General features: G+C 39.7%; 1 protein-coding gene across 30 annotated transcripts in view; it reads right to left on the reverse strand.

The window, feature by feature from the left end:
- The window catches only part of Dlg2 (discs large MAGUK scaffold protein 2), a 1,877,153-nt gene that overhangs the window by 370,663 nt on the left and 1,492,899 nt on the right, over positions 1 to 13,591 (reverse strand). For all 30 annotated transcript variants that reach the window (XM_052714317.1, XM_052714325.1, XM_052714324.1 and 27 more), the window contains one exon: positions 9,921 to 9,989. In XM_052714317.1, coding sequence (XP_052570277.1) covers positions 9,921 to 9,989 — 69 coding nt within the window. The remainder of the gene's footprint in view (positions 1 to 9,920; positions 9,990 to 13,591) is intronic.

A 13,591-nucleotide genomic window follows, 5' to 3' on the forward strand; every position in this document is an offset into this window, starting at 1 on the left:
TACCCCATAGTCAGTCAAGGCAAAAATACAATAAAAATAATGTGTTATATATGGTTAAGTGCAAGGTCAAAAGGCAATGCCCAGTACATTTGTGTCAGATAAGACTGATGGCTCTTTTCACATGATGGATGAGAATCAGAAAGCCTCCCCCCCACCCCAACCGACCATGACTTTTGTAAATACCTATTTTCACCAATGTTTAACAAGATGGAGAAAGGACTTCTGCTTTTAGAATACAAGACATGATTGGGATATCTATGACATTTCTATTAGGTCAGGTTATTATTAAGGGATACTATGGGGTATTCAACAGGAAGCTGGGTTATATTTTGGGATCGTCCTCTTCTCCACATGACCTTGGAAAAGCCATTAGCCATCTGCTAATCTGCAATAAAATTTGCTACTGAAATCAAATGGAATAATCTCCAGAAGATCTTTGCAAATTATAATGTTCTATGCAACCACAAACTTAGTTTCCTTTTTTCCATTTTTTTTCTTGGGGGAGTTGGGGGATGATGGTGATACAGTTGCATATTGTAACCCAGTCCAAACTTAAACTAACAGCAATTCTCCTGCCTCAGCATCTGAAATAAAGTCTATTGCCTTTTTGGTAAAGAGCAAAAGAAGATATACATGAATGGGGAAAAGGGAATAAAAGTGGTAAAATAAAAGGAAAAGGAAGTTCACTGAGTGACAGGGAGACTGAAGGATAGGAAGTAAGATGGTAGAGAGGGGCAGGAAGCAGCAATGGAGGAAGGATGTCAGCTCCAGTACATAGGTAGAAGAACAAACAAGAAAGGCATCGGGCAATGCGCAGAGCAGCGGACCCCATCAGAGATGGGATTTAGAAAATTACATCTTTGCAGCATACCATCCTGATAAACAACCAGAAGTCTGCATCAGACAGCGTTTCCGGAGGAGACGACAAATCCAGCATGAGTCAGCTTCCTTATTATACATTTCTAAATTGAAAGTACAACTAAATTCATGTTGCCCTAGTTTGTACTCAGCTGAGTAATATGTGATCGAGTGTCCAGCATCTAATGACAGTGCTTTGTCTTGGTCTAGTTGTTGCCTAGCTTCTCATTCCCATGAAAGCCTTGAGGTCAGATCCCCTGCCACAAGTATAGGTACTCAGAGCATCACAGTCCCGCCTCTCCCCCAATTTTAGAGGGTTTGGCACAGTCCTAGATTTACATTTGTTTGTGTAATTGATCAATATTTTCTTCTCTGTGGTAGACTGAGTACAGAGCCAACACTGTGGGGCTGTTTTAGTATTCTATTTCCAACTGGATTTATTGACTGGCAGTATCATAAACAGACAAAAGTCAGTAAGAGCAGCCTTAATTCTGCAAAGATACTATAGAAATGAGAGTATTTATAGAGGGATGTGGTATGAACCCAAAGATGACCTGAGTCCTGTGGATATAGTAGGAGGCTTGTGACTGATAAACGTCACAGTTTGAACAAATGAAACCTGCCAGGGAATAATGGTTATTGTACTTTTTTTTGCCTAATAAACTTGAAATTTGTTACTTTCTGTATTCCTCTTTGACTCATTAGTGTATAAACTGGTTCTCCAGTGCCGTCTCAGTCCATCTCATATGTAACTGTATTATTTGTTTACTGGATATTGGCTAAGAGGGGCAATTTTCCAGTTGAATGTTCCAAAACTCACTGTTTAGGGTTCACTTAATTGCACAATAACGAGGAGAAAGTTAATTCATAATTTACTTTGAGGCCTTTATTAAACCAATTTATTAAAAATAAAAGGGACTTCCAAGGAAGATATGCCGGGTGGCAGTAAGTAATCATATTAGTTCAGATTATGCACAGAACTTTTTCTAAAAAAAAAAAACAAAAAACAAAACCAAAACTGTTTTGGGCCAAATTCTCCTGTGGATTCTGTGGCATGCCTTCATGACAAACTGCCACTGATTAACTCAGAGACACTGTCGGCCTGAGAAGCCACTGAGCAGACAGCCCAGCAGCCCCTAGTGGCTAGACTCCTGAGCTGTCGCTTTTGCTGTATTCCTGGTCCCACTGGATAAAACACAAGCCAATAACATGAGGGCGTCATTTTTTCTCCTCCTAATTCAGTGCCTTTCCAGGGGAACAAATCAAATTAGGAGTTAATTCTATTAGTATTGACAGTCTTATGAAATTTAGTTTTTGACCTCAAAACGTCCAAATTCATATTGATTCCCAGTTTGCATTTTCCTGCCTTATTTAAGCCTCCATATTAGCCAACTTGTAATAAAACTTGGGTACTTTGTCTTACCAAAAAAAATGTTTATTTGTTCACAGTTGCTGTTTCAACAGCAGATGGCAATAGAAACTCAGGCCCCCTGAGAGCTTTAGCATCTGAGAGCTGAAAGCCCTTAAATATTTCCCCGCTCTGTGCAGTCACAGCACTTTTCAAAACTGATAAATTCTGGGCACTCCTTAAAGTTTCCTGTGATGACGCCTTTTGTATTGTCAGCTCTGCACATGGAAAGAAAGATTACAGGGCCCAGGAAAGGATGTTTCTTTGGTTAAGGAAATAAGGGGGAAAAAAGGCCGACAGAAACCAGGCAAAGGAAAATGAGCCGATGGCGCTGTAAGAGCAGACGTGGAAACAGTAAACAGGAAGAGAAAAGAGAAATGGAAAGGAAACTTGACCAGAGACTGAGAAGATGCCCAAGGAAGGTCTCTACTGTTCCTAACAAGCTTTAGGTTTAACCTCTGAAGACTCCCTTCTCCTCTGAGTCAAGTCCTTTCAGTCTTGGATCCTTAGCAGGAGTGCTGGCCCCAGAGTAAGGCTAGGACTCCTCCCTGGAGCTTTCAAACTGCAGAGGCCTGTCTGTCTTTAGTGGAGAATAATAGATATTTTTTGGGGTGGTAGTGGAGTGTTGTAGAATATTATTTCAAGGTGTGTTACTTTTGTTTATGTTGCATTTGTTTAGCTCTGTGAAGCTGTGATACTTTGCCTGTCTAAAACACCTGATGGTTTAAAAAAGAATTGAACGGCCTGCCAGTAGTGAGGCAGGAGAAATGATAGGCAGGGCAGGCAGGCAGAGAGAATATATAGAGGGAGAAAAAGAGAAGAAGGAGCCAGAGAAGGAGGAGGACATCAGAGGCCAGCCATCCAATTACACAGCAAGCCACAGAGTAAGAAAGAAAGGTAGACAGGAATAGAAAAGGAAAAGCCCAGAGGCAAAAGGTAGATGGGATATTTTAAGAAAAGCTGGCAAGAAACAAGCCAAGCTAAGGCTGGACATTCATAATTATGAATAACTCCTTGTATATTTATTTTGGAGCTGGGTAGCAGGCCCCTTAAAAGAGCAAAAAACAACCAACAGCAGTGGAGGAATTCAATATCTACAAAACATGTTAAACCATAGCTGTTGCTTGTTCCCTTAATGTTTTATCTGTTCTGTAAATACACCCTTTGTGTGGCTGGATAACAACATGAAAAGGCAGGAAGCAAAGGGGAATGTCTCTCAATGGGTACGAGGATGGTTACTCTAGCAAGGGACTGGGATTCAGTTCCTAGCACCCACTTGAAGCATCTCACGGTCATCTGTAATTCTAGCTCCAGGGGGATCCTTTGCCTCTGGCCTTCATGGGTGTCTGTTCTTATATGCACATACTCACACACGGACATATGTGCCTATACATAATTAAAAACAAATCATTAAAGAAATTGGCAGCTCTATGTGGTATTTAGCTAAATGTAGTAGCTAAGCATTGTAGGTATACACAAAACTCCTCTCTACTTAACCCCATGTGCCTCTATGTTTTTATGCAATTACTAACCCTTTTTCTTTTTCTATCCCCCACCTGATGGGGGATGTCTTTCTGTATGCTCTGAATGTATATTGTTATAACCTCCCTGCCTCTTTGGCACCTTAGAGGCAGGCGGGAAAGGAGAGAGACAGGAAAAATAAAGGCGGAGTCGAGAGGGAGCCAGCTGCCCAAGGAGTAACATGTAATGGAATGCAGGTAAAGCCATGAAACACGTGGCAAAACATAGATGAATAGAAATGGGTTATTTTAAGATATAAGAGCTAGCTAGCAAGAGGCCTGCCATAGACCATACAGTTTGTAAATAATATTAAGCCTCTGAGTGATGATTTTATAAGTGGCTGCAGGATCACGGGCTGAGTGAGACCGGAGAAACCTTCTGATTACATCCACTTCTCCCTCCCCCTCTCTCCCTTTCTCCCTCTATGTAGTCCAGGCTGTGTTAGAACTCAAAAGTTCCCTGCCTTAGTTCTGTGTGCTGGAATTACAGCTGTGTGTCACCAGGCCTGTGATTTTTGAGGTAAACAATGGATCCAATTTTTAACCACTAACCTCAACAATTAACAACTTGAACAAGGTTCTTCTTCAAGTCTGAGGAATACCTTTGCACCTTCGTGTGTGTGTCAGCATGTTAGCCCCCTTCACCCACTACTTACATTGCTTTTGGGGGCCTGGGTAGAGAAATATACTGGAAGAAACTGTATTAGAAGCTGAACATTGTTGCTGACTACTCTCCTAGTACATGGCCGGGGATGCCTGAAGCTACCTGCCCCAGAGGGCTAGGTATTCCTAGACACGGAGAGCAATGGGCCCTGCCAAGTCTGGGCTCCACATCTCAGAATATACTTCAAAGTTTAGAAGCAATATGCTTATTTCCAAAATGTTGGATGGTGGTTCTAAACCTGTGGGTTACAACCCCTTTGGGGTTTGCAGATCAGATATCCTGCATATCAGATATTTATGTCATGATTCATAACAGTAGCAAAATTACAGTTAGAAATAGCAACAAAATATTTCTGTGGTTGGGGGAGTCACCACAACATGAGGAACTGTATTAAAGGGTCACAGCATTAGGAAGGTTGAGAACTACTGTGTTAGAGCTAGAAGACACTATTTACTTCCATCTTGTTGCTTTGTGTGATAGATGAGAACTGTTCAAACTTACATAGTGATAAGTGACAGACCCAAACTATAGATCCTAATGGAATCATGACCTGAATCTAAGGGCACTCAGTATCTTGGGATACGTGAAGCAAATTTAGCTACAAATAAACTGCTTCTGTCCAGGTAAGAGGTAGACAGTAAATAGAGTATTCCATTTAAGACCTTATTTCCACAGTTTTCTCTGGAAGGATACTTATTTGTGCCTCCCATGGGAGGACAAGGGGCTCCTCAGCTCTCATAATATCAAGAGCTTGGAGTGGTCCTAGAGTATAGAAGGGCATCTCTTGTGCTGAAATCTGGCATGTGGCTATCCCCGTGGAATGGAACTTGTCTTGTTGAAAAAGTACACTGGGAATATGACTACAGGCTCAATAGTCTGAAAGAGTAGGCTGGCTTTCTGTTGGGCAGTCGAAGACAGTGATTTGGGAGAGAGTTTTGGGTGGGGCCAGGTAGACTAAACATTTAACTCACAGGGAATTTCTTCTATAATGTTCCTAAAGATGCCCCACCCCACCTCATTTCGTAAGAGCTTATTAGAAAGGGCAGCCAGTACCTTTCTTATTAATTGTTCCACTAATGTAAAAACATAGCTTAAAAAATTCTTCCTCTAGGGTGCTTCTAAAATGACTGTTTAAGGCTACATAAAAAGGGATCTGGGCCCAGTAAAGAAAAGCTCCGAGCAGCCGGAGCTGCTTGTAAGTCTCAGCAGCACGAGCAAAATCCTTCCAGATTTATACATGTGACTTCCCTTCTCTTTCTGTTTGCAACCTCTGCCCACATCCTCAGAAATTAGTTCCCACTGCCTCTTGTGAAATGCAACCCCATCACAGGCAATTTCTTCTGACTATTTTTCCTGTTAATTCTACTGGTTACCCATATTGCTAAAATCTGCTTAGGCTGAGTTTCTTTGAATTCTATTTTGTTGCTCCAGTCAACTGTTTCTTTAGGATGCTCTTTGGCTTTGAATATGTGCTATTGTCATGGTACTGTCATTCTGCATGCATTGTTAAAATGTCTGGCAACTCTTTTCATTTATAGTTATATTTTCATTTATATTTATGAATGAAGTAGTATAAAAATTGGCAAAGGGTGTCCATGAGGTCTTTTAAAGAACATATTTTCTTCTGCTTTTTATTTCTCATCTCTGTTTCTTCTCTTAAGAATTCCTAACAGAATCCCACCTGTGTGTGTGTTTGTTCATTTTTTCTTTCATTCATTCATTCATTCATTCATTCATTCATTCATTCATTCATTCAGTCATTGCTGTGTAGCCCAGATAAGTCTATACATTGCTATACAGCCTGGTGATCTTCCTGAGTTACAAGGTTGATTGTTGTTTAATGACAGTGTTGAGTTAGGTCAACTAACCTGAAACTGTCCCATTAATTGACCCTTCATGTGAAAGGCTTTACTATGGAGGTCAACATGCAAATTAACTCATATAACTTCCCTGGAGGAGTGAGCAAACTTGCTTTTTCAGAAAAAAATTGTTTTGGGGTTTGTTTTAAAAGACTTGTCTACATAGCTTTGTATGTTACCCTGTACACACAAAGGTGTGTTTGATGAGTGTGAATGTCGTTATTCCCATTCTCAGAATCTGCTCTTAGTTCCCTCTGTTATTATTGAAGTCTATAATGTTCTTAAAAATGTCCTTCTCATTTCCTTAGAGCTTCTCATAAAGGGCAGCTAACACCTTCCATATCAGCCACTAATGCAGATTACTAATGTATTATAAAATTCTTCTTATAGGATGTCTCTAAAACATATAGGCAACATAAAACAGGCTTTGTACTGGGTGAAAAAAGGCTCTGAGGAGCTGAGGCTGTGTCTCAGTCTCAGGGGAGAGTCCTAGGTCTCTGACTGACCCAGGTTTTGCTGAGCAGCTTTGCTGTCTCTGAGCTATAGTTCTTTCCAGACGGTGCTGTTGCACTGTGGTTGCTTTTCATGGGTGACATCCCTAGAAACACAACCTAGGAGATGTCATTTACATAGAATAGCATCCTTTGTTAGGGTTTTTACTTTCTGGTATTTCAGTTACCCACAGCCCGTCAACCATGATCTTCAGTAGCAACTGGAAGACCCCAGAAACAAATAATTCTTAAGTTTAAACTGTTCAACATGTAGAGTAGTGTAAGGGAACCTGCTCCATCTGCTCAGGATACAAGCCATCCCTTTTGTCCAGCATAACCATGCTGTATATGCTACTTGCACACTAGTCACTCATGAGATGGTTCAGTTATTGACTGGTATCATAGTAAGGTTTTCAAGTAGTCCTTAGCTAATAATGAATCCTGAAGTACTAGGGTAGAGATGCTGGAAATTTAAATATGTCAAAAAGAAGCCAAAAAAGTGTTTTCTTTCATTTGAAGAGAGCAACACTCTAAGAAAGGAAGAAAAAAAAAATGCCATATGTTAAGTTGCTAAGTTCTGTAGAACCCTCCATCCATGAAATTGTAAAGAGGAATAAGGAAAGCTACGCTAGTTTCACCGCAAAGGCTATGTCCACTATGTATGCTCAATTAACCTGGAAGAAGCTGTAATCATGCGGCTTGGTTCTTCCCGAAGAAGAACCACTCATCCACTGCGGGTACTGGAATGTAATGATTATTTACGATGTGAAGACTGGCCTTGGGGTCACACAGTCCATGGTCCTGCTTCCACGGGATCTAAAGCTGGGCTCCCTCTGTTCTGCTTTAGTCACCAGTGCCTTCTGTGACATTTTGAAATCAGCCGCCCTGTTCCATTTACTTTATCACTCTGGCACCATAAAACTCCCTTTCTTTTCTTTGATAGCGTCTCAGGAGGGAGAAGAGATTAAGGTATGGGTTGTGTCTGTCAAGCTGACCTGGAAGCCTGGAGTCCACACTGGCAATGGGAATATTGTTCTGCCTTGCTCTATTGGGTATAGTTACAGATGATTTGGATATTATTTAAAAACAGCAGGGACTATGGTAGATGGCTCAGTTTGATAGCTTTTCTGTCTCCATGCATCAAATTAGCAGGACCAGAAAAACATCTCTGCTTACTTTATGTCATGTAAATAGAAACTGAGGTGAAAATCATAGAGCTGTGCAGTGTTTTAAACCACAGTTCATTTAATAATTATTTTATGTAGCTACTTTAGTTTTGCAATAGCAGTAGAAAGAAGTTTTAAAATAATTGGATTTCCAATTTCAGTTGATTATCTATTCGAAGGAGTTTAATGCCTTAATAGTAAACCTCCTTAAGACTCATTGTTCTATTTAAAACAGAAAATAACTCTCCCACTATGTGGTTAGTGGTAAGAATTTTGTGCTATGTTATCTTGGGATGGCAGCCAGCTGGACACACATAGCATAGACTATAGCATAAAATATGGTGTGCTGAATACCAAGATATTTCCTTTTAAATGCTCCACTTGTGTCTAGATTATTTCAGCATCCAGAGGCACTTTATATAAATAACTTCATATTAATATGTTTGACATTATGTGTTGAGTGTGGGTCTTCAAAGTTATTGAAGTTACATAAATCCGTTCTGCTTATTATTTTCAATTTCAGAACGTTTGGGATAAATGTGTATTCAACCACTGCTTATTGAAGATCTGATAAGTATTTCATTCTCTGCAGAAAGTTGGTGAGTTCAATACAATTCTCCCCTTTGGCTACTTCACCTTATCAGAGAATTAGAATTAGTGATTATGTCTATAGCAGAGTTCATTTAACTCAAGTGGAAAGAATGGTAAAGGCAAAGCAAAATGCTTATTAGGCAAACTGCTAATAAGCTTCTCTTAATAAAAAGGAGGAGAGGGGGTGGGAATGCTTTAGGAGGATGCACCATTTAGCACTCATAGAAGTCTAGTCTTTGTGTTTGTGAGCACAATGTGGAAAGGTCCCACACTGAACCCTGCTTCAAGAACTCTTTATAGGAACAAGATGAAGCAAGACAAGTGGGAAATAGATCTCCACACTGGCACCTTCACCACAGACAACATCATCCTCACAAGGAATCATATGCAGAGACAGTCAGGCCATTCAAAAGAGGTTGCTGATTTTATATGACAATGTCTAAAGTCAGTATCTCTCTAGCTGTCTAATTTTTACCCTGGAACGTCTTTGCTATGTGTAACAGCCTCAATATAGCATATGAATTATGGGACCTGTTTCCCCTAGCTCAATAAAGTCTTTTCATATAAGATTATAGGGGGCAGGTCTATACTGAAGAGTCTGATATGTTTTCAAATACAAGCTGAATTATTTTAAGTGTCTATGAGAAGATGATGAAATGCTTCAGAGAAGCAAGCTTTAGAAAAAAATAATTGTTTCATATAATTATTTTGGAAATAAAACCAGATATGATAGATAGAGGAATAGAAAAGTTAGTTGGTTAGCTAGCTAGCTAGACAGACAGACAGATACAGCCAGGTACCTAGTAAGCGCAATGTTTCTGAACTACTCTCTTGAAGGAATATCCATAAACTGTGTTGCTGTACAGGTATCCACAGAGACATCTGTTCTCAGCTCAAGAGTTATATCTATGGCTGGGGTACCCTGAAACAAAGCTAGGTTCACTCCCCCTCTTTCTTTCCCCCTAGCATTCTGATGCTGACTCCATCAAGCACTCATTCTGGGTCCTCCACTAATCCTTCGTACACACCTGTACACTGCAATGGTCATACTGTATTTCAAGCACATATGAGTATTTGTGTCACTTACAATGAGTGAGTCCCATGAAGGAAAGGTGCGATTTTACATTTGAATTTTAAATTTAGCCCCTGTCACAGTGACTGGCACATAGCACAGACTTCATAAATAATTGCCAGGGTAGGGAAGAGATATGAGTAAAAGGAAACAGAGGGAAGAAAGAGGAGGAGGAAGATGATGATGATGAGAACAAGGGAAGGAAGTGGATGTGGGAGGAGAAGGAACAGTTTACTGCAGTTGAGTGCTACATATTGCATTGTAAGAGAAGGCATTATATTATTCTCTTACCCTTCCAGGGAGATGGCCCGTTGGAGAGTCACTGAAGGCTGACGAGTCGTAGTGCTGTGCTGGGAATGACTGCAAGAAAAAAGAAAAACAAAATAAAAACCGGACATTTATGTAAAATGCCTTTGCATAATTTAATGAGTCTTACTGTCAAGAAAATAACAGATATTGAAAGACGTAAGAAATTAAATGCTAGTGATAAATAGAATCATACACCAGAAAAGGAACCTTCTTCTAGATAATTAGATAAAGGGTTAGTGTTCCCTTGTAATTTGGGTTCAACATGAATTATTCTGGAGTAAGCCTTAAATGATACTTGGATATGACACAGAGCATAAAACATCAATTTGATTATGATGTCATGTGTTTTTATATTGTCTGAGAATTTTATAAATGCCAGGGGCAATGGACAGCTGTGTTGAAATAGTATTTACCTGACATGACAGGGCTATTGCACACATAAACTCATAATGACTGTGACTGCATGCACAAGACATAGACCAGATCAGGCCAGCCAAAGTCCTAGCACGGATGGGGGAAGGGCTCATGAAATCCCACCCCTAGCTGAGAAGCTGTGGTCAACCAATACTGGGTGAGGGAGTGTAATTTTTCTTCAGGGATGTGGCCCCTGAGAGGCTAGTCATGCCTGGCCCTACACCCATGCATATCTAGGTAGCACTAATGGGACTCAGGGGATTTAAAAAATGAAGCAATGCATCTTTCAAGCTTCAGAATATTTTTTTTAAACAAAACTTTGTACAAAGACTAACCTATAAATTAGAATACTTCATTAGTTCAACATTTATTTGTAAGTTAATCAGTAATGATTCAGGTATTTTATTAAATCTTGAAAAATTGGATTTCCAGTTGAATATCAGTCTTGGAATTTGATGTGATTCATTATTTTGTTTTGGTTTCATATAGCAAGACTGATTTTGCATATAAGTGGTTGAAATCAGCATAATGTCTAGCATCAATGATCATTTATACTAACAAACAGCTTTTAAACACATTTGATATGCTTATGCCACTTGTTTCTACCTTGTCTGTAGATTGGATTTTGTTTAATAGATAGAAAATTGAGAATAAAAGAGGTTTGGAGCTTGCTCAAAGTCATCTAATCAACACCTGTGCCTGAATTTCTCCATTGATTCTAGAGCCTCCTCAACTAAAGATACAAAGACTCTTTCATCTGAGAAAGGTACAATAGTAATCCAACAGCAAATGTATCCAAAAGAATGCAGTCTTTTACTAATGTGTGAACCTTCCCTTCTTACCAATTCCTTACACATCCATATACATTTTACATAATTTTATACAAGCACAGAACACACACATAATTTGACAATATCTATTATTTTAGTTCAATATAATATTACTTCTTATTCATATATAGTTTATTTAGTCATCCTTGTAGTTGGATCACTAGAATACTTCTGTTATTTTAATATTATATATAGTGCTGCAATGACCATGCTGATAATGGTTACTTTTTTCTTATTTTATGATTTACTTTAAATGAATTACTTCAAACACAAACAGTTACTAAGTTCTTCATTTATATTATCATATAGTCTTCAGAGCACATATATATTGTTTCTCTCTCTCTCTCTCTCTCTCTCTCTCTCTCTCTCTCTCCACACACACACACACACACACACACACACACACACACACACACACACATTTACTGATTATATTTAGCACTACTCATATGTGTATGTTTTCAGGATGACTTTTTGGGATCAAATAACCTTTTGGGGGATTCATCCATGGATATATCTACACAAGTTTTACCTCAATCTTAGAACTGCTGATTTTATAATAAAAAATAGTTTATGTAGCTGTGTGTAGTGTGTGTGTGTGTGTGTGTGTGTGTGTGTGTGTGTGTGTGTGAGAGAGAGAGAGAGAGAGAGAGAGAGAGAGAGAGAGAGAGAGAGAGAGAGAGAGAGAGAAAGAGCGCACACATATGCAGAGATCAGGGAACAACCTGAGTGGGTTGGATTTTTCCTTTCACTTTGTGGATTCTGAGGGGTTGAACTCTTGTTGTTATGCCTGGCAGCACCCACCATTTCCCACTTAACCTTCTTGCTGGCCCTTAACTTTGTAAGTTTTAGCACCCATGAAAATTTAATAGATGCAAGGTGACACCCAGAGTTACTATAAGCCTCTCCTAACTTATGAGAATGACTATTTTTCCCTATGTGTTTATTTGTAACTTTATTTCTTTTGTGCCAACTATACAATTCATTATCATTTATCTTCTAGTTGATTAGAAAGTACCAATAGTTCTTGGGTAAAGATCAATAGAACTTACTAATCATGATTAATGGATAATTGGGATCCCTGATACCTTTGCCATTATTGGCCCAGCCCACGTAATTGAAACAAAGAAATACCCAGTAGTCCCTCTCTGTAACATGCTCCGCACAACCATTTTCCTATCGTGCATCCACACGGTAATGCTGTGTTCCCAGGTTTAGTGACATAACATGCAACAGGACAGGAAAGTGCTCAGAGAAATGGACTCCTTTGACATTACACATGCAAGGTCAATCAGTTCTGGGTGGAATGGCAATGGGAAAGAGATAGATCCTTGCACAAACAGTGAATTATCAGATAGTCAAGACCTCCAGACAGCAGTGCAATTTTGCTATTCACAGATGGCACCAGTGTGTGTGTGTGTGTGTGTGTGTGTGTGTGTGTGTGTGTGTGTGTGTGTGTGTGTGTTACTTGTACAGTGTGTAGGGGGTACTTGAGATGCTGCTTGTCGAGGATGATTAGCATGTTTAAGACAAGCAGATATCATCCTGTCCATGACTAGCTACACACAGTGGTTACTTCTAGGACTAAGAAATTACAGTGACTGCAGCCTGGCCTTTTCACCTCCTCAGGCAATAAGGTTAGAAAGACAGAAAATTGAGAACAGCAGGAGAGAAGAACTTTTAACATCAGTGCGTTTAGGAGGTAGAATGCATTTCATCTTTAAAATCCCTGTGCACAGATTGCCGCTGTGTTCCTCATGGCTGTGGTTCTCCCATGGCTGTAGCTTTTCTGGGAAGACATGCACGCCAGGCTGCCCTTCCCTTCAGCTCAGATAACAGTGCTCACACAGCACATGACAGGCCTCCCCTCCTTTCAGCTCAGGTAACATAGTGCTCACACTGGCTCTTGTCTTTTCCACATAGCCACCATAGCACCAAAATGAAATCTCACCACGGCTTGTACACATGTCTGCTCTCCTATTAGGTCTTACATGCTTTCAGAGCAGGGTGCTGCATTGACTCTCTACCCAGACTCAGCCCAGAAAAGACACAGAAAAGATACTTCATCAATGTCTGTTTGAGGGATGAACACCATAACTAAGTTTCGCTTACTTGAAAAACCTCATGCTTTATCTTTTTAAAACTTGTAAGGACCTTGAGAATCAGGTATCCTATCTATTTTTGACAGAAAGTAAATTAAGTTTTAGATCTTCCAGCTGGATGATGGCAAAAATGGGAGCCAGATTGGCTGTCTTACAGAGAGAAGCATTCAGAACTGTGGGACCAGTCCACGCTAAGGCTCTGGTGCATTATGATAGGGAGTACTGAAAACATTTCTAAGCAATATTAATGTTTTTTTTTAAAGCACAGACTATCGTTTTTCTTTCATGTCCATCAAAGTTCAATCTT

Source organism: Peromyscus californicus, unplaced genomic scaffold (assembly GCF_007827085.1).
Source record: "Peromyscus californicus insignis strain IS unplaced genomic scaffold, ASM782708v3 Scaffold_4__1_contigs__length_199733344, whole genome shotgun sequence".
NCBI lineage: Eukaryota > Metazoa > Chordata > Mammalia > Rodentia > Cricetidae > Peromyscus > Peromyscus californicus.